Raw genomic sequence first — 18379 nt, 5'->3', positions numbered from 1 at the left:
CTGTTTTGTCTGATATGAGAATTGCTACTCCACCTTCCTTTTGATTTCCATTTGCATGGAATATCTTTTTCCATCCCCTCACTTTCAGTCTGTATGTGTCCCTAGGTCTGAAGAGGGTTTCTTGTAGACAGCATATATACGGGTCTTGTTTTTGTATCCATTCAGCCAGTCTGTGTCTTTTGGTTGGAGCACTTAATCCATTTACATTTAAGGTAATTACTGATATGTATGGTCCTATTACCATTTTCTTAATTGTTTTCGGTTTGTTTTTGTAGGTCTTTTCCTTCTCCTGTGTTTCCTGCCTAGAGAAGTTCCTTTAGCATTTGTTGTAAAGCTCGCTTGGTGGTGCTGAATTCTCTTAGCTTTTGCTTGTCTGTAAAGGTTTTAATTTTTCCATCAAATCTGAATGAGATCCTTTCTGGGTAGAGTAATCTTGGTTGTAGGTTTTTCCCTTTCATCACTTTAAATATGTCCTGCCACTCCCTTCTGGCTTGCAGAGTTTCTGCTGAAAGATCAGCTGTTAACCTTATGGGGATTCCCTTGTGTGTTATTTGTTGTTTTTCCCTTGCTGCTTTTAACATTTTTTCTTTGTATTTAATTTTTGATAGCTTGATTAATATGTGTCTTGGCGTGTTTCTCCTTGGATTGATCCTGTATGGGACTCTCTGTGCTTCCTGGACTTGATTAACTATTTCCTTTCCCATATTAGGGAAATTTTCAACTGTAATCTCTTCAAATATTTTCTCAGTCCCTTTCTTTTTCTCTTCTTCTTCTGGGACTCCTTTAATTCGACTGTTGGTGCGTTTAATGTTGTCCCAGAGGTCTCTGAGACTGTCCTCAATTCTTTTCATTCTTTTTTCTTTATTCTGCTCTGCAGTAGTTACGTCCACTATTTTATCTTCCAGGTCACTTATCCGTTCTTCTGCCTCAGTTATTCTGCTATTGATCTCTTCTAGAGAATTTTAAATTTCATTTATTGTGTTGTTCATCACTGTTTGTTTGCTCTTTGGTTCTTCTAGGTCCTTGTTAAACGTTTCTTGTATTTTCTCCATTCTATTTCCAAGATTTTGGATCATCTTTAGTATCATTATTCTGAATTCTTTTTCAGGTAGACTGCCTATTTCCTCTTCATTTGTTAGGTCTGGTGGGTTTTTGCTTTGCTCCTTCATCTGCTGTGTGTTTCTCTGTCTTCTCATTTTGCTTAACTTACTGTGTTTGGGGTCTCCTTTTCGCAGGCTGCAGGTTCGTAGTTCCCGTTGTTTTTGGTGTCTGTCCCCAGTGGCTAAGGTTGGTTCAGTGGGTTGTGTAGGCTTCCTGTTTGAGGGGACTAGTGCCTGTGTTCTGGTGGATGAGGCTGGATCTTGTCTTTCTGGTGGGCAGGTCCATGTTTGGTGGCATGTTTTGGGGTGTCTGTTGCCTTATTATGATTTTAGGCAGCCTCTGTGCTAATGGATGGAGTTGTGTTCCTGTCTTGCTAGTTGTTTGGCATAGGGTGTCCAGCACTGAGCTTGCTGGTCGTTGAGTGAAGCTGGGTCTTGGTGTTGAGATGAAGATCTCTGGGAGCTTTTCGCCGTTTGATATTACATGGAGCTATGAGGTCTCTGTGGACCAGTGTCCTGAAGTCAGCTCTCCCACCTCAGAGGCACAGCCCTGACGCTTGGCTGGAGCACCAAGAGCCTTTCTTCCGCATGGCTCAGAATAAAAGGGAGAAAAAATAGGAAGAAAGAAGATAAAATAAAATAAAATAAAGTAAAATAAAATAAAATGAAGTTATTAAAATAAAAAATAAAAAGTAATTATTGAGAAAAAATTTTTAAAAAGTGAACAAAACAAAACAGAACAAAACAAAAAACGGACAGACAGAACCCTAGGACAAATGGTAAAAGCAAAGCTATACAGACAAAATCACAGATGCATACACATACACACTCACAAAAAGAGAAAAAGGGAAAAAAATATGGATATCTTTGCTCCCAAAGTCCACCTCCTCAATTTGGGATGATTTGTTGTCTATTCACGTATTCCACAGATACAGGGTACATCAAGTTGATTGTGGAGCTTTAATCCGCTGCTCCTGAGGCTGCTGGGAGAAATTTCCCTTTCTCTTCTTTGTTCGCACAGCTCCCGGGGTTCAGCTTTGGATCTGGACCCGCCTCTGCGTGTAGGTCGCCTGAGGGCGTCTGTTCTTCGCTCAGACAGGACAGGGTTAAAGGAGCAGCTGATTTGGGGGCTCTGGCTCACTCAGGCCGGGGGGAGGGAGGGGTACGGAGTGTGGGGCGAGCCTGTGGCGGCAGAGGCCGGTGTGACGTTGCAACAGCCTGTGGCGCGCCGTGTGTTCTCCCGGGGAAGTTGTCCCTGGATCACGGGATCCTGGCAGTGGCGGGCTGCACAGGCTCCCGGGAGGGGAGGTGTGGAGAGTGAGCTGTGCTTGCACACAGGCTCCTTGGTGGCTGCAGCAACAGCCTTAGCGTCTCATTCCCATCTGTGGGGTCCACGCTGGTAGCTGCGGCTAGCGCCCATCTCTGGAGCTCCTTTAAGCGGCGCTGGTAATATCCTCTCCTCGCGCACCAGGAAACAAAGAGGCAAGAAAAACTCTCTTGCCTCTTCGGCAGCTCCATACTTTAACATTTTGATCTTGAATTTTTATTTTCATTGCCATCACTATCAAAATCAAATAATATAGTAAAGATTAGGTACTCACAAGTGCGTGGTATTGTGCTGAATACTTGAAAAAAACTTATGTATATATAAATATAAACCAGTAGCAACAAAGTATTATTTACAGATATAGGATAAATAAAGAATAATTTATTTGAAAAAAAATTGAAGAATATTTAGATAATATATGATTTGGGGGCTTTTTAATTACTTTGGGTTTTCGGTGTCAATACATTGTTTTTTTCATTTTGCAATTTTATTTATACTGGGCTTTTACTTAAATCATCTCTAGGTGATAACCATGGCTCCCTGTATCTATAATCCCCTTGTATGCTAACACTACTTTTAAATTTATGATTCTGATTCTGTTTGCAACCCACAGATGACGAAGAGAAGTGGGTGGTACTCAATGAGTTAGGGAATTTGTTCATAGGAAGTTCCTGCTGAGGAGTAACAGGCTGGGGTGTAGCCAGGCCTTTGTGCACTCCCCCAGTAGATTCCCTACCTGCTCCTGTAGTAGTACTGATGTTCTACACTCATCAACCGAGCTTGCATTGCAGCTGGGCTAACATGGCCATGTCAGTGTCAATACATTTAAACATACTTATCAGTCAAAACAGAAAGATGCTGTGCCTTGGGGATGAAGTGGGGAAAGGGAGATTTGAGTTTTAGTCTGTCAGTAGCTATCTTTCTTTTTAGGAAGTAAGAGGAATAAATATAAAGGTTTATTTTATTGTGAACTATGTGACATAAAGTTCTCTATTACTACTGCATTTGAAACTTATCCTCATATATGAAGGCAGGAATTTTGGATGAAAACCATTTTATCCTGGCTCCACAAGTATATAGTAGTTGTTTCTTAGGTTTCTGCTCTGGATATCCTGAGAGTAGAGATCAGAAAATGAAAGAAAGCCAGTATTAGGAAAACAAAGGGAGAACTAATTAGAAATGAAGCTGGAAAAGTAGAACCTTATAGATCATGTTAAGAATTTTTATCTATTCTGATGGGAGATTGTTTAAACATTTTAAACATTAAATGGGGTAACTACTAGATTTGCGTTTCTAAATGATTACTCAGATGCTTCGTGGATAAACATTTAGAAGAGAATCAATATAGGAATGGATGCAGGTTGGATATGGAGATGGGAGGATGGATTCAAGAGACATTTAAGAAGGAAAATCAGCAGTATTTGGGAATGAATTCATTGAGATGGGGAACTCTGATAGAGAGTATCAGGTCTGAAGGGTGAGGGGAAGGTCATAATTTCATGTTTGGATATTTCGAGTTTGAAGTATATTTAAGACATTCAAATACACATTGCAAAAAACAGTTGTTATGTAGATGGAGCTTTCCAGTTTTCATGCAGATAGATGAATGAGGAGCTCCCTAAATAGAATAATGGATTTTAAAGTAGAGCATAAATATTTGGGTTGAGAATTGAGAATCAGTACAAAACTCTTGAGAGTGACTGATTTGGTTTTCAGGGGATTAAATAATTTCATTTCTGGCTGTTCATGTTTTCCTCCACCTAATTCTAGATCTAGAAATTGATGAGGCTCTAAATAGAGGTGAAGATCAAATCAGATTTTAAATTGACTCCTTGGTTACAGTGGCTTTTATTTTCTCTTTCCCAATCTCCCATCTTCTATTCTCTGTCTTGGTTAATGACATTATAATCAGCGCAGTGGAATTCCCAAATCAATAATTCTAAGGCATCCTTAGAATTTCTTCCTTTTACTCATTTCACTCATGCAAGTTAATTAATTCAAGAGCTATTTTTTGAGCACCTATTATGTGTCAGATACTGTTCTAGGCATGGGGGATAGAACAGTGAATACAAAATTATTTACCCTCATGGAACTTAAATTCTAGTGGAGAACATGCCAAAATTAAGATAAATAAGCAAAATGTAGAATACGTTAGTGATAACTACTAAGAAAAATTAAGAAGGGAAGGGAGAAAAAAGTCTATCTGTGTAAATATGGTGTGTGTGTGGGGGTACAGTTTTAGATAGGGGTGGTGAGGGAAGGCATCACTGAGGGGACATTTAGGTATCTCCCTGAAGGAGATGAAGCAACAAGCCATACTGATATCTGAGAGAAAAGTATTCCAGGCAGAGGTCTTGATATGGGTATATTCTTGGAGTGTTTAAAGCACGGTGAGGGGAACCAGTATGCTTCCAGAAGCAAGAGAAGCCAGAGAGGCAAGAGTAGTAGGAGGTGAAGTCAGAGAGGGGATGGGGGGCAGATCATATAATGCTTTGACCTAAGGACTTTGACTTTTACTCTTATTAAGGTGGGAAATCTTTGAAGGGTTTTCAGGAGAGGAATGTCATGGTCTGATTTGTGTTTTCACAGAACCATTCTGCTTGCTCTGTTGAGACTAGATTGAAGCCAGGCTGGGGCAGAAGCTGAGAAACCAGGTTGTAGATGAAGGTGGCTTGGACCAGTAGCAAAGGGTGAGAGATAGTTTTGCTATGTTATGAATGTATGGCTGACAGGATTTACTGTTGGTTTGTCTGTGCAGTGTGAGAGGAAAAGACGGGTTAAGGATGACTCCAAGGTTTTAGACTTGAGCAACTAAAAGAGTGGAGTTGCTGTTTACAGAGATGAAGAAGATTGTGAGAGGAGCAGGTTTATGGAGGAATATTAAGACATTAAATCTTGAGATGTTTATTTGATATTCAAAGTAGAGATGTAGGGTAGGTAACTCCATAAATATGGAGTTAGTCCATGGATGAGGTCCAGATAGAGATATAAATTTGGAAATCATCAGCATATAGATGAAACATAAAACCCTGGATCTGTTTGAGATAACCAAGGGAATGTACACAGCAAAGAGTACAGATTAGAAAAATGAGCCCTGGGGCAGTACAACATTTAGAGATGGGGGAGATGAAAAAGAACAAGTCAGGGAGACTGAGAAGGAGGAGCCACAGAGGTAGGAAAGTGTGGTGTCTTGGAAGTTAAGTGAAGACAAAGCTTCAGGGAAAAAAGAATGATTAACTGCATCAAATGTTGTTGACAAGTCAAAAAATAAGAAAACTGAGAAATGACCATTGGATTTAGCAATGGACTTTATAAGAGATCCTGGTAAGTGTGAATTTTCTGGAGTGGTGTGGGCAAATGCCTGATGGGAGTGGATTCAAGGAAGAAAAGGGTAAGAAGATTGTTGATAGTGATTAGAAACAACTCTTTTAACCGGCTACAAAGTCTTTGTACTTCTAAGTCCCAAATAGTCCATGAACCTACCTTTTCCTCTTTATTCTTAATGTTAATGCATTTGCTCAGGCTTTCCTTTCCTGTGGGCTCACTGCAGCGATCTCTTTGCCTTTAGCCTATGACCCCATAGAGCCAACTTATATGCACATGCCAAGTTTATCTTCTCAGAACACTAGTCAGATCATGCTCCTCCCCTGCTTAACGTCCTTCATTTTCTTCCCCACACTTAACAGGATAAAGGTCAAACTGATCATCGTGATTATGCCGTTTGTGATTTTGCCTCTGCCAACTTTTCTACTTTTATATTCTGCCTCTTCCCTGTACTTTTCTGTTCTCTAGCCATACCAAACTCTTTGAATTTCCCTAAATGCACTATGTTCTTTTACTCCTGTCTGTCTTTGCAAATAAAATATGGTACTGTTTCTGAACATCCCTTCTCATACTTTAGAAGCTGTGGCTTCCCTGAGACCCAGGTTAATAGGAAGAAGCAGAGGCTTATTCTAGTTTTTAGAATCTTAGGAAACTTTACATTTAGGTGAAATCATCATCTCAGTGATGTAACTTATCAAGCCCAGTACAGAGATGTACATTCAGACTAGTTAACTGTAGGTTAAACTCTTCTCCACTTTACTATCCCAGTTTAATCTACAACCCTCTGTGCAAGTCACCAAAATAAATTATAATAAAAAATAAACAGAAGAGATCAGAGAGTGAACCTGTGAATATAATCTTTGTCCTCAGTTGAGAGATCGTATCCTTCTCTGCAGTTAGTATCTTTGACCTACAGCATCTGTCTGTCAGCACTGGAAAATTTCAGATGGATTCAGTTCATCACTGTACCACAGCACCACTTAATCTCTACTAACGTTTCCCAACTTTGGCTGCAATTTGTAATCATCCAGGGAGCTCTAAAGAAATATTCATGCCTGGGTCTCACTCTCAGTGATTCTTGTTTAATTGATTTGGGGGAGTAGCTTCAGCATTGAGGATTTTTCACAATCCCTGGATTCCTAGATCATTCTAATGTGCAGCCAAGATTGAGACCTATATGTATGCTCTTCAGCATCCAGTTTCAACAGATAAGAACACTAAATATAAATTAAGTAAGTATGTGTGTGTATATATACAGTTATTGTTGACATTCAGATATATTTTTAACTATTATAAATTGCTGTGCTGGACCTTTTTTTAAAGCTTCAACTTCACAGAATGTTAAAAAAATAATAAATTGACAAAAACAAAGAAACCCCAGATTCCTTCTGGCTCTGTCATTCTGTGAATCTAAGAAGTACTTATGTGTAGAGCTATCTATCTTACTAGGAAACTCCATGTGGAGAAAACTGTTAGATCAAGCTCAAGAATTTAAGTGAGCTATACTGAGTACCCAGTTTGAGGGGAAGAAGTTTGAAATCAGAGATTATTTCAAATTCACCTTGGAATTTTTTCATCTTTTTTTTAATATCCTACAACCATATTGTTAGAGCTCCTTAACATGTCATGGTATGTTTGTATATAGATGTGAATAAACTATATTCCCTTTTGCAAGGAGGTGACCTAGAATGGTGGAGAAGAGAACAGGCCTTAGAATCAGGCCATTTCAGATCCTGGGTCCTGCACTTACTAACTCTACAGTTGTGACCATTTTTGCTTAAAGTCTCGACTCCTGTTTCCTGATCTAGTAAAAAGAAAACTAATATTTATCTCATAAGGGTTTTTTTTGTTTTTTGTTTTTCTTTTAATTTTTGGCTGCATTGGGTCTTCGTTGCTGCCTGCGGGCTTTCTCTAGTTGCGGCGAATGGGGTCTACTCTTTGTTGCGGTGAGTGGGCTTCACGTTGTGGTGGCTTCTCTTGTTGCGGAGCACGGGCTCTAGGTGCATGGGCTTCAGTAGTTGTGGCTCGCGGGCTCTAGAACGCAGGCTTAGTAGTTGTAGCACATGGGCTTAGTTGCTCCACAGCATGTGGGATCTTCCCGGACCAGGGATCGAACCCCTGTCCCCTGCATTGGCAGGCGGATTCTTAACCACTGCACCACCGGGGAAGTCCCGTCTCATAAGGTTTTACTGAGAATTGAACTACATAAATTCGTAAAACATTTATCATAGTGCCTGACACATAGTAAAGACCAAGTAGGTGATGCCTTTTTTCACTAATGTTGGCACACTCTAAGAAGCTTGAGCTTCACTTTTTCCTTTTCAGTTATGTAGGATATTTATTTAACTAGTTTCATGCTATTAATAGTATGTATTCTTGAAATGATATGGTGAGCATGGCAATTTGCCTGTGTCTTCCTCCCCGAAACCTATAATCTCAGTCTAATTCCAATCTAATCATGAGAAAAACATTAAACCCAGCTGAGGGACATTCTACAAAATTCCTGACCAGTACTCCTCAAAACTGTCAAGGTCACCCAAAACAAGGAAAGTCTGATAAACTGTTATAGTCTGAGGAGACTTAGGAGACAGGATGACTAAATGTAGTATAGTATCATGGAATGGAAAAAACAGTAGATAAAAACTGAGGAAATCTAAATAAGTATGGACTTTAGTTAATAATAATGTCAATATTGATTGATTAGTTTGGACAAATGACTAGACTAATCTAAGATGGGAAGCCAGGTTTAGGGTTTATAAGATCTCCCTGTACCGTCTTAGCAACTTTTCTGTAAATCTAAAACTATTCTAAGATAAAAAGTTTACTTTTAAAAAAAGCAAAAAATATATAATTGTAGACACCTTTATTTTTCACAGAGTTACTCTATTAATTTAACTCAGTGTTAGGCTTGATATTTTGTATATTCATTGTGCACCTTGAAAGCACAGTAATCAACTTTTAAACTACTGACATTATTACTGGTGATTGCTCCATTTACAATTAGCAAGTCTACCTTGTTTCCCTGTTATTAGTCATCATCATTGATGCATTAGCTACATCATGAGAATCAAAACATTCTGTGTTTAGCAGAACTTTTCTTGAGCTACAGATCAGACTTTTTAGGACATTTTGGATGCCTTAGGCAAATATAAATTACTAACTCATCATAGAGAAGTTATTATTTTTTAAATTTAGAGTATACAAGCTAGGTCTATGAAAACCTGTGAACTTGGCAGTTTTATATTCTGGCAAACTTTGAAAATATTTTATAGTATACTTTTGAAAAGTGTTAGCTGTAGTACTTATGGCATGTTAATCAGTATATTTTATTTGGTGTAGAATGCTTCCTTTTCTCTTTAAAGAAACGCTGTATATGTTTTGTTAAGAACTAAATAAACTTTTAGGTGGGTCTGGGCTTCCCTATGAAAATTTTTATTGATAAATAAAGATCATGGAGATAGATGTGGAGGATAAGGTCATAGTGCTTTTGAATGATGCCGCTCATCTTTTCTTTTCATAGAAATAGTTTGGATAAGAAAAGAGAAACACTGAACTCCTAAAACTGTATCTCAAACCATATCAATACCACTTTTTGGTTTTTTCCTTGAACTTAATTTGATGAATACATTAATTTTAGAGCTGGCCCTTGACAAAATTAATTCAACTGTTGTTTTTTCTTTTCAAGGAATACCTTTTAACTCCCAAGTTGGCACTGAAAATACCAATATGAAAAAGGCTTTCAAAGGCACATTTTGAACATTTTACAGTCCAGAGATAGTCATATAAATAATTATTATACAGTGTGGCAGTGCTATAAAACAGATATGTATAATGTGCTTTGGAAGCACAGAAGAGGGAACGTTTAATCCTTTCTGATAGGCCTCCAGAAAGTCTTTACAGAGAAGATTGGAAATGACATTTAAGCCATCTTTTGGTGAAAGGATGTTGTTGATCATGATGATGATAGATAAAAGAGTACAGTTATCATTTAATAAGTGTTTACTTAGTGCCAGATGGCATGCTGTGTTTTATATTACTACATTTGTTTCTCACCACAACTCAATAGGGTATTACTGTATCAATTTCACAGAAGTATGTAGATGAGTGATCATGACTGTGTTCTAATAAAACTTTATTTATGGGTACTAAAATTTCAATTTTATACCATTTTTATTTGTCACAGAATATTATTTTTTTAACTGTTTTTCAGTTATTTAAAAATGTAAAAACCATTCTTAGCTCACTGGCTGTCCAAAAAAAGGCGGCAGGGTAGATTTGGTTTATGGACTAGTTTACTGACCTCTGGTTTATATGATGAAGGGGATTTATTGGATTATATAACTGTAGTCCAGAGATAGGGTACTTTTCTTCAGTAATTCAGTGTCAACAAGGATCTTAGTGTCTTCTGTCTCTCTACTGTAACTTTCATAGTGTTAGCTTTATCCCATAGTTTATTCCCCTTGTGTTTAACAAGATGGCAGTCAGTATATCCAGGTCTCCATGGGTTATCTTCCATGTCTAGGGAGAGACAAGACCTTTTTCAGAAGCTCTTTCTAATCTCTCTTGAACTTAATCCCATCAGGTTTTACCCCTACCACTCCACAGGGACCATACTAAATCATCTACACTGACAAATTCAGTGATCAGTTCTCACTCTTCATATTACTTGACCTGTCAACATCTGATCTTTTCCCTTCCATGAAACTCTTTACTTGACTTCTGTACTCTTCTAGTTTTGTTCCTGTTCTCTGGCCACTGCTTCTTATTGTCTGCTGGTCTCTCCTCATACCTGCAGCCTCTACATGTTGAATTCAGCCCCAAGACTTAGACCTCTGACCTCTTTTCTCTCTCTCTGTCTCTCTCCTATCTATACTCCCTTCCTTGGGAATGTCATACACTTTATTTATTTATTTATTTATTTATTTAATAGTCAGGCTATAGTTTATTACAGCAAAGGGATAAAAAGCAGGATCAATAAAGGAAAAAGGTACATCAGGCAGAAGCTGGAGGATACCAGGTATAAGCTTCCAAGAGTCCTCTCCCAGTGGAGTCACACAGGACATACTAAATCCCCCAGCAATGAACTGGAGAAACACATGCAAAATGTTTTCTGCCAGGGAAGTTTGCTTGAGCCTAAAAGTCCAGGGTTTTTATTGGGGTAACTGCAGTGCTGATTGCAGTTACTGAAACTTCAGACCCCCCAGAAGGAAAGCAGGTGTTCACCATAAATCACATTTTTTACACACACTGTCCACACAAGCTGGTATAATGTGGTTCAAGACCTCAAGCATGCACAGTGCCCTAACCAGTTAGTAGCATAGGGAACATTCTAAGACCTCAGTTCCTAGGAGCCAGCCAAGGCTAGTCATACAGGTAGGCCCTTCTGAGAATGTACAAGATTTGAGTAACTCAAGGCTACTGGGTTAATTCTTTACTTCACAGATAGGTATCAAATTATCGTGAATTTAATGTACTATATAAATACATATCTGATAAAGCAGTACATTATAAAATACGTACATCAAATTATTAAATTATAATTAAATGTAAATAAATATATCATAAATGTTATATGACATATCATATATATGATAAGCAGCACATTAAATACAAGGTATTATTATTATTACAAATGAGTAATGAAGGCTAGAGCTGTCCTAGGGTGTGACTGAGCTGAGTAATAAGGGACATTTGCAAGGCAACTCCTCAGAGCAGTGAATGGGAGGCTGTGAAAAAATCCCACTGAAGAGTTTTTCTCTCTGATAGAGATAATTTTGTCACTAGAACCATTTTGTCCCTCTCCAGTTTGTGGGAATGTCATACACTTTAAATGTGATTTATGTAATGATGGCATATGTATGTGTCCATCTCTGCTTATTTGTCTAATAGGCATCTCAAACTTAGTATGTCCAAAACTGAGCTCCACATACTCTTCTCATCCCCAAGCCTATTCTCTCACAGTCTTTCCTATCTCAGTAAATTGCAGATCCATTGTTTGGGCCCCAAATAGCAGAATTACCCATGACTTCTTTCTGTATCTTTCTCTTCTGACAGCAGATTCTCTCCACTGTTCCTTCAGAATATATCCAGAATCTGACCTCTTCTCACCACCTCTACTACTCACTTAGTCCAGGTGTTTATCCTTTTCGTGTTTTTTCAGTAGCCTCTTAATTGGTCTCTACTTCTGTCCTCTTCTGTTCACTTCAGTTCCAAACCACTGCCACCACCACCATCTTAATGATTTGTTTGTTATAGTAAAAGACAGTGGAGGGTCTGGAAATGAAGACAGATTTTTGAAACCAGACACTTTAAATTTTAGGATTGCTACTTACTAGCAGTGTGATTTTGGGAAAGTCACTTTTCTTCTCTGAATGTGTCTTACATTTAAAATGGGCATAGGGCTTCCCTGGTGGCACAGTGGTTGAGAATCCGCCTGCCAAGGCAGGGGACATGGGTTCGATCCCTGGTCTGGGAAGATCCCATATGCCGTGGAGCAACTAAGCCCGTGCGCCACAACTACTGAGCCTGTGCTCTAGAGCCCGTGAGCCACAACTACTGAGCCCACGTGCCTAGAGCCCGTGCTCCGCAACGAGAGAAGCCACCACAATGAGAAGCCCACACACTGCAACGAAGAGTAGCCCCCGCTCGCCGCAACTAGAGAAAGCCTGCGCGCAGCAACGAAGACCCAACACAGCCAAAAATAAATAAACAAAATAAATAAATTTATTTTAAAAAATGGGCATAGTACTTGTTTAATTGAATTATTAGTAGTATTAAATGAGATAATGTTGTAAAGACCTTACTGACCCCATAGCCAGCAGAGAATAGATACTGAACAAATTGTAGTTCTTTTCTCTTTTCTACACCAAACAGATGAGCTGCTTTTCATCTTTTCTGGTTATCATCGTGCTTATGTAGCCAAGGAACATCTTCTGTATGTACCTCTTCATAAGTGGACCTTGGCTGATAAATAAATCTAGCTTATGTTCCTGGTCCCTACTTTTGCATTTTCATTACATTCCATATATGTCCTCCAATTCATGTCTCCCCTTGTTGGCAGTAAGTGTATACAGTTCTTGCAGATTCATACCTGAATAGTAAAAGAGACCAGAGTTCAAACCTGAATAGTAAAACTTTAATCTATATGTATAATAGATTATATGTATATAGTTTTAATAGTTCCCACCCCTTCTATTAAGGTCATATATTTATACTTCTAAAGGAGGATTGAAGACAGTCAACTTCAAAATCTTAATTCATAAAATCTAATATTTATTCTGGCACATTATTTAACTGCGAATACTAAAGATGGGCTGGGGCTACCAAATTCAAGGTCACTTAAGTTGTTTATTTTTCGACTGTAATATTTTGATCCTGGACTGAGAAGAATAATCATTTGAAGTATCTTCTACTTGCAGGAAAGAAAACATTTGTCTTGGACTTGGGCACTTTCTTATAAGCCTTTCTCTAACTTAAATTTCTTCATAGGAAAACACTAAATACGGAATATCCCTATGTGGTTGGTATTTTTTTTACTTAGACTATTTTAGTGTATTTATAACCTGAGTTGAAAGCTGTTCACACTATGAAGTAAATATTCCTATGACATTTTCCCCTTTTAAATAATGGGACGAGGAAGTCTATTAAAGGTGTATTGTTTTATATTATTTGCTGGATTTAATTTAGCATGCTGATAAAAAACAAATGTTCTCTGATGAGAACAAATCTAGGAAACCTAAGCTCTAATTTTAAAAGCTAGCACTTAAATTGGACAGTCAGGTCTTTTCTTTTTGAATTTTGTACCTGTTACATCAGTGGGATTTCCTTTGTAAAGCTCAGTAAGTATATTTGAAGAAAGTCTTTAACTCAAGCTTGATGAGTAAATTCTAACTTCACAGACACAGCCCTGTTCTCCCTTCTGCACTTCAGGGTGAGGTAATGAGTCTTATGCAAGTAACTTGACTTGCTTGATGACTGAAGGTCTTCTGTTTTGTCCATAAATGTAGTTGTATGTATTACGTGTGGGAGGTCTTATCTGTACTGAAGGAATTGTGTTTTAAGGAAAGCAAAAATATGTAAAGTACTGTACATCATTGCAGTCTTGCTGTTTTGGATAATGGAGTCATTGATTGCATAGCATACCACAAGACACTTTTAAAGAGCTTGAACTTTTTTTCTGTACCATCTTGGGTCAATGGTGAGTTTATTATTTTAAAAAAATCTTTAGCTGTTTACTTTTACCTGAGAGTTAATCTCAACTCTTATGACTGACCTCCACTGGAGTAAGACATGGTTAAGATTTCAGTCGTAGAGGAGTGATTTGCTCAAATTTACTGCAATGTATTTCTGATTTAATTTTTTAAATTCAGGCAGTTAAATCATTTTAGATTATGATGGTATCAAAATTGGTGACTTTTTGTCTTGCCGTTGGCTGGCTGACTCAAAACTGTCTTAAACCATTTCTTGTCTGTAGTTGTCCTGTAGGTTGTTTTATTGATACGCTGACATACTGCAGATCGTGCAAATTTAATGCTGTTTGAAGCCTTGTTTTTTTATTTCTTATTCTCCTTTTATTATTTAGAAAGACATCCTGGTGAGGGGAAATGTCTGTATTTTATTCATATTACTTCTTACGTACTTCAGGGGCATGTTTTGATGTTAAAACAGAGAATGTGATGCATGTATGTAATTTTATCCATGTGGAAAATGAAAATTTAAGACAGGCCTGAATACAAGTGTTGCTCATTGTAATTTATTCCCAAGTAAAAGAGAAGAAAGAAATTTGCTTTAAAAAATTAGATGATCAGTAGGAAGGGAAATTGACTCGGACTGTATTTACATATCCCGATCCCTGATATAAGATGCCACAGATTTCTTGTATAGTTTTATCTTTTCATAAAATGAATTTTTGTTTCACAATAATTTAGGACCTCGTAATACTTTATTTTTTTTCTTTACCTGTTGAGAGACCTGGATTGTTTGACATGTAGAATTTCCCACAATCAGTATTTTTGTTGATTATACACTCAGGAACAATTCAGCATTTTCTTCTGTTCTTTGTTTTTCCTGGAAACTGACAGCTAGTTTCAGAGGTTTGACTAGACTCAGGTTTGATTGCTTTGGCAAAACTGTAGTTGTGTTCCTATCATTAGGAGGCATATAATGTCCAGTTTTTTCTCTTTTTTTATGTTACTAGCCATTGATGTTCGATGGCTGCAGAGATATTAATTAATTGCAATTTGTGAAATGGTGATATTTTATCTTTTGTTTCCCATTTATGTGGAATAATTTTATAGAGAGAGCTCTCTTATATACTTTTTGGCTACTAGTACAGTTTATATAGGAAATGTAGGATGAATTGCTAATTCTTTCATTTCCACAGTTTTCAAGATAATGAACTGGGCCCCTCTCAACCTCAGAAGGTGACCAGTTAGTGTGGTAGCACTGTGGTTTGTTTGTTGTTTGTTTGTTTGTTTTAAATCATTATGATCTATAGTCAATTGTACATTTAGTTAGTTAGTTCTCTGGTAGAGCTAGGAAGAGATCCATGGGACAGTATTCGCTGAGTTCTTGCATGTTGATGAGCTTCTTCACTGAGTCTTTTTTGACATGACCTCAATTTTACATTGTCTTTAATAGCTTCTTTACTGTTGCATATGTCAGGGTGTTCCAAGTTCATCTAGTACTTTTCCTTTGCTAAACCAGCTGGTTCTTTAAGAAGTTCTGATTTCTTTTAATGGAGAATGGCATTTGAGGATAACAGTCTGGGCCCTAGGAGTGGTTAGTACTACTTGATCAGTCAAGATGTTAGGTGTTTTAAGTGGACAGAGCTAGGACATACATGTGACTTATAAGACTGTACTGATGTTTCCAATATAGATTCAATACTAAAGAGTTTTTACTTAACTTCTTCTATAGTCTTATATCTATAGTTCCTTTCTTCCACACTGAAAATTCTGGTTCTCAAGATGATACCATTAGAGTATCCCATAATTATTCATTTGCTTTATCCCGCTTTTTAAATACAGTGGTCTCACAACATTACAATTACCAGTTTTGATTTCTGAAATCAGTTACTTTTTGTTTATTCTTTCTTCGTTTGTTTTGGCTGTACTGTATCTTCATTGTCAGATCTTATAGCCATTACATATTATAATCTCTCCATTTAAAACTCTTAGTCTTTTTTTTTTTGAACTTTTATTTATTTTATACAGCAGATTCTTGTTAGTTAACTATTTTATACGTATTAGTGTATATATGTCAATCCCAATTCATCCCCCCTGCCCCCGCTTTCCCCCCTTGGTGTCCATACATTTGTTCTCTACATCTCATTTAGTCTTAATTCTACAGTCAGTTGTATATGTAATGCTCACCACCAGTCCTTATTTAATGTCTCTCTAGTCACTTTGATTGCCTAAAGGTAGTTTTCTGGTAGAGCTAGGAAGAGGCCCATGGGAACAATATTCCTTGAGTTCTTGCATGTTAGTAATAGTTTTTCTTTACTCTTTATACTTAAAGGTAAGTTTTACTGGTTGTAAAGCCTTTGGTTCAAATTTTCTTTCCTTGTGTGTTTTAAATATATTATTCCATTTTCTTCTGTTGTTTTCCCTTATTAATCATGTGATGTATTTGCCTAAATGCCCAAAGGATTTTTTTCCCCTTTTCTTTAAAGTCCAGTAGTTTTAGTAGAAAATGTCTTGGTACATTGATCTAAGTTGATTAAGTAGGACACAGGGTGCTCTTGAAATATGTAGTTTCAAATATAGATGTATATATATGTGTGTGCACGTATAAATGTATTTATACACATATATAACTATATATATTACACACACATAGCTACTTTTTTTCCTCTGGAAAGCTTTCTTGAATTATAGTTTTTCAGTATTTGTTCTATTCTCTCACTTTGGTTTTCTTCTTCAGGGACTCCTATGTTTATCCTTATGCTGGATCTTCTTTGCCTGTCTCCAGTATTTATCCCCTTCTTGCAGATCCTTTTTAATCTATTTCTTCTTTTTAAAAATTTTGTTAAAGATTTTCTTCCATCTTACCTTCTATTTCTTTTAAGATCTTTTGTGTTTGTTTGCCCTTGTATTTCTTATAGTTTAGTCTTCATTACTGAAATGATTTTTGTTTGTTTTCTCATTATTTCTTGGTTTCTGCCTCCTCATTTCTGAGTTTTTCTGATTCTGATTTATATTGCTCTTTCATGTGTTATGTAATTTTCCCATTATCTCTCATAAAACATGTAAATGTGACTTTTATTAGAGTAAAATATATAGCCCTAAGGATTATTTGACATACTTTAGATTAAATAAACAGATGTAATTAATTTAGACATTGCTTTAAATCAAGGCTTTTAAATTGAAATTCTGTGAATGAACTTCAGAGTAGATAACATTGCTTTATTATGTGCAAAGTAGAGTGTATATGTATGGGGGTAGGGAAAGAACACCTTCACTTTCTTTAGACTTTCAGAGAGGAGTGTAAACCATCCCCACAAAAATAAGGGTAAGGACCTTTGGTTTGTGTATGAAAAATCCTCAAATATTTTAATGATTGAGCTTAGAAGAAATGAAAACAAATGATAGATATAGTAGTTTTAAGATATAGATGTCGCCAGGAATGATATTACATCAATTTCATTATCTATTCGCTTATGATCGCTCTAATTTTATGCAGATGGAGGGAACGAGGAAGGACCGGATCGAAGACAGTCAAGTGTAGACTCTCGCCAAAGCCGCTCTGGGCAAGGTAAATTTTCCTCAAATTTATTATTAAATTAAAAAGAATAGATACCAGCTATTCCTTTCCAGTACTTAATCTGAGGACTGGGGTTTTCACTGGGTCAAGTTTAGATATTCTCATTTCTCATTTAGGAGTTCAGATGGTACAATCTAATTAGTTCCATATGATAATCATCTATTCAGGATAAAAGAAAATGAAAAATGGTCTCTTTTTTAAGGATATTAAGGTTTTAAGTAATTTTGGAGCATTGTGGTATATGTCTGGATATCACTTTTGGAATATAACCAAAAGTAAATTTTTAGCAGTAACGTTTGTTGCAAGTATCATCACACTGGCTTTTGAAAGTTCATCAATGCAATATTTGTTGTCTTAGCTGTCTCAGAAGAAATGGGTTTTGTTTATAATTGTTATCTAAAATTAAGATCTTCTTATTTATTTTCCTTTTCAGTTTAAAATTTATTACCCGTAGGCTTTTGACTGGTTTTTTTGAAGTGACAACTTCAAAACTAGGTTAAAGTATTCTCTACCAGTGGATTTTCAGATAGGCCTTCCCTAAGGAACATTTAAATTTGCAGGACTAGCACCTCCACATTTTTCTTTATAGTACTTATCACCTTTATATTTGTTTTCTCTAACCAAAACTAGAATGAATGTTGCATGATTGCAGAGATTTTTGGTTTTCTTTGTTCACTACTGTATTTCCAGTGCCAAGAATAAGTACCTGGTATATACAATAGTAGTTACTGAATGAATACTGTTGGATGAATGAAGTCATCTCTAAGAGAATGAGAGTTAGGAACCCAGACTGATTAAAATATTGCAAAATTTCAAGCAGTCATTACTGAGTTTAGTTTTTTGAGAGTATTTACAAATAAAATAA

General features: G+C 36.9%; 1 protein-coding gene across 17 annotated transcripts in view; it reads left to right on the top strand.

Annotated features, from left to right (window-relative positions):
• Positions 1–18379, top strand: part of TANC2 (tetratricopeptide repeat, ankyrin repeat and coiled-coil containing 2) — a gene marked incomplete at its 3' end in the record, with an annotated part of 357840 nt that overhangs the window by 76586 nt on the left and 262875 nt on the right. For 16 of the 17 annotated variants that reach the window (XM_082373745.1, XM_082373742.1, XM_082373746.1 and 13 more), the window contains one exon: positions 17434–17505. In XM_082373745.1, the coding sequence (XP_082229871.1) occupies positions 17434–17505 (72 nt within the window). Of the gene's footprint in view, positions 1–968; positions 5118–17433; positions 17506–18379 lie in introns of those variants that run through there. The other variant, XM_082373744.1, reaches the window with a different exon arrangement.

This window comes from Balaenoptera borealis (assembly GCF_965194805.1).
Source record: "Balaenoptera borealis genome assembly, chromosome: 20".
NCBI lineage: Eukaryota > Metazoa > Chordata > Mammalia > Artiodactyla > Balaenopteridae > Balaenoptera > Balaenoptera borealis.
This window is presented reverse-complemented; position numbering and strand designations above follow the sequence as displayed.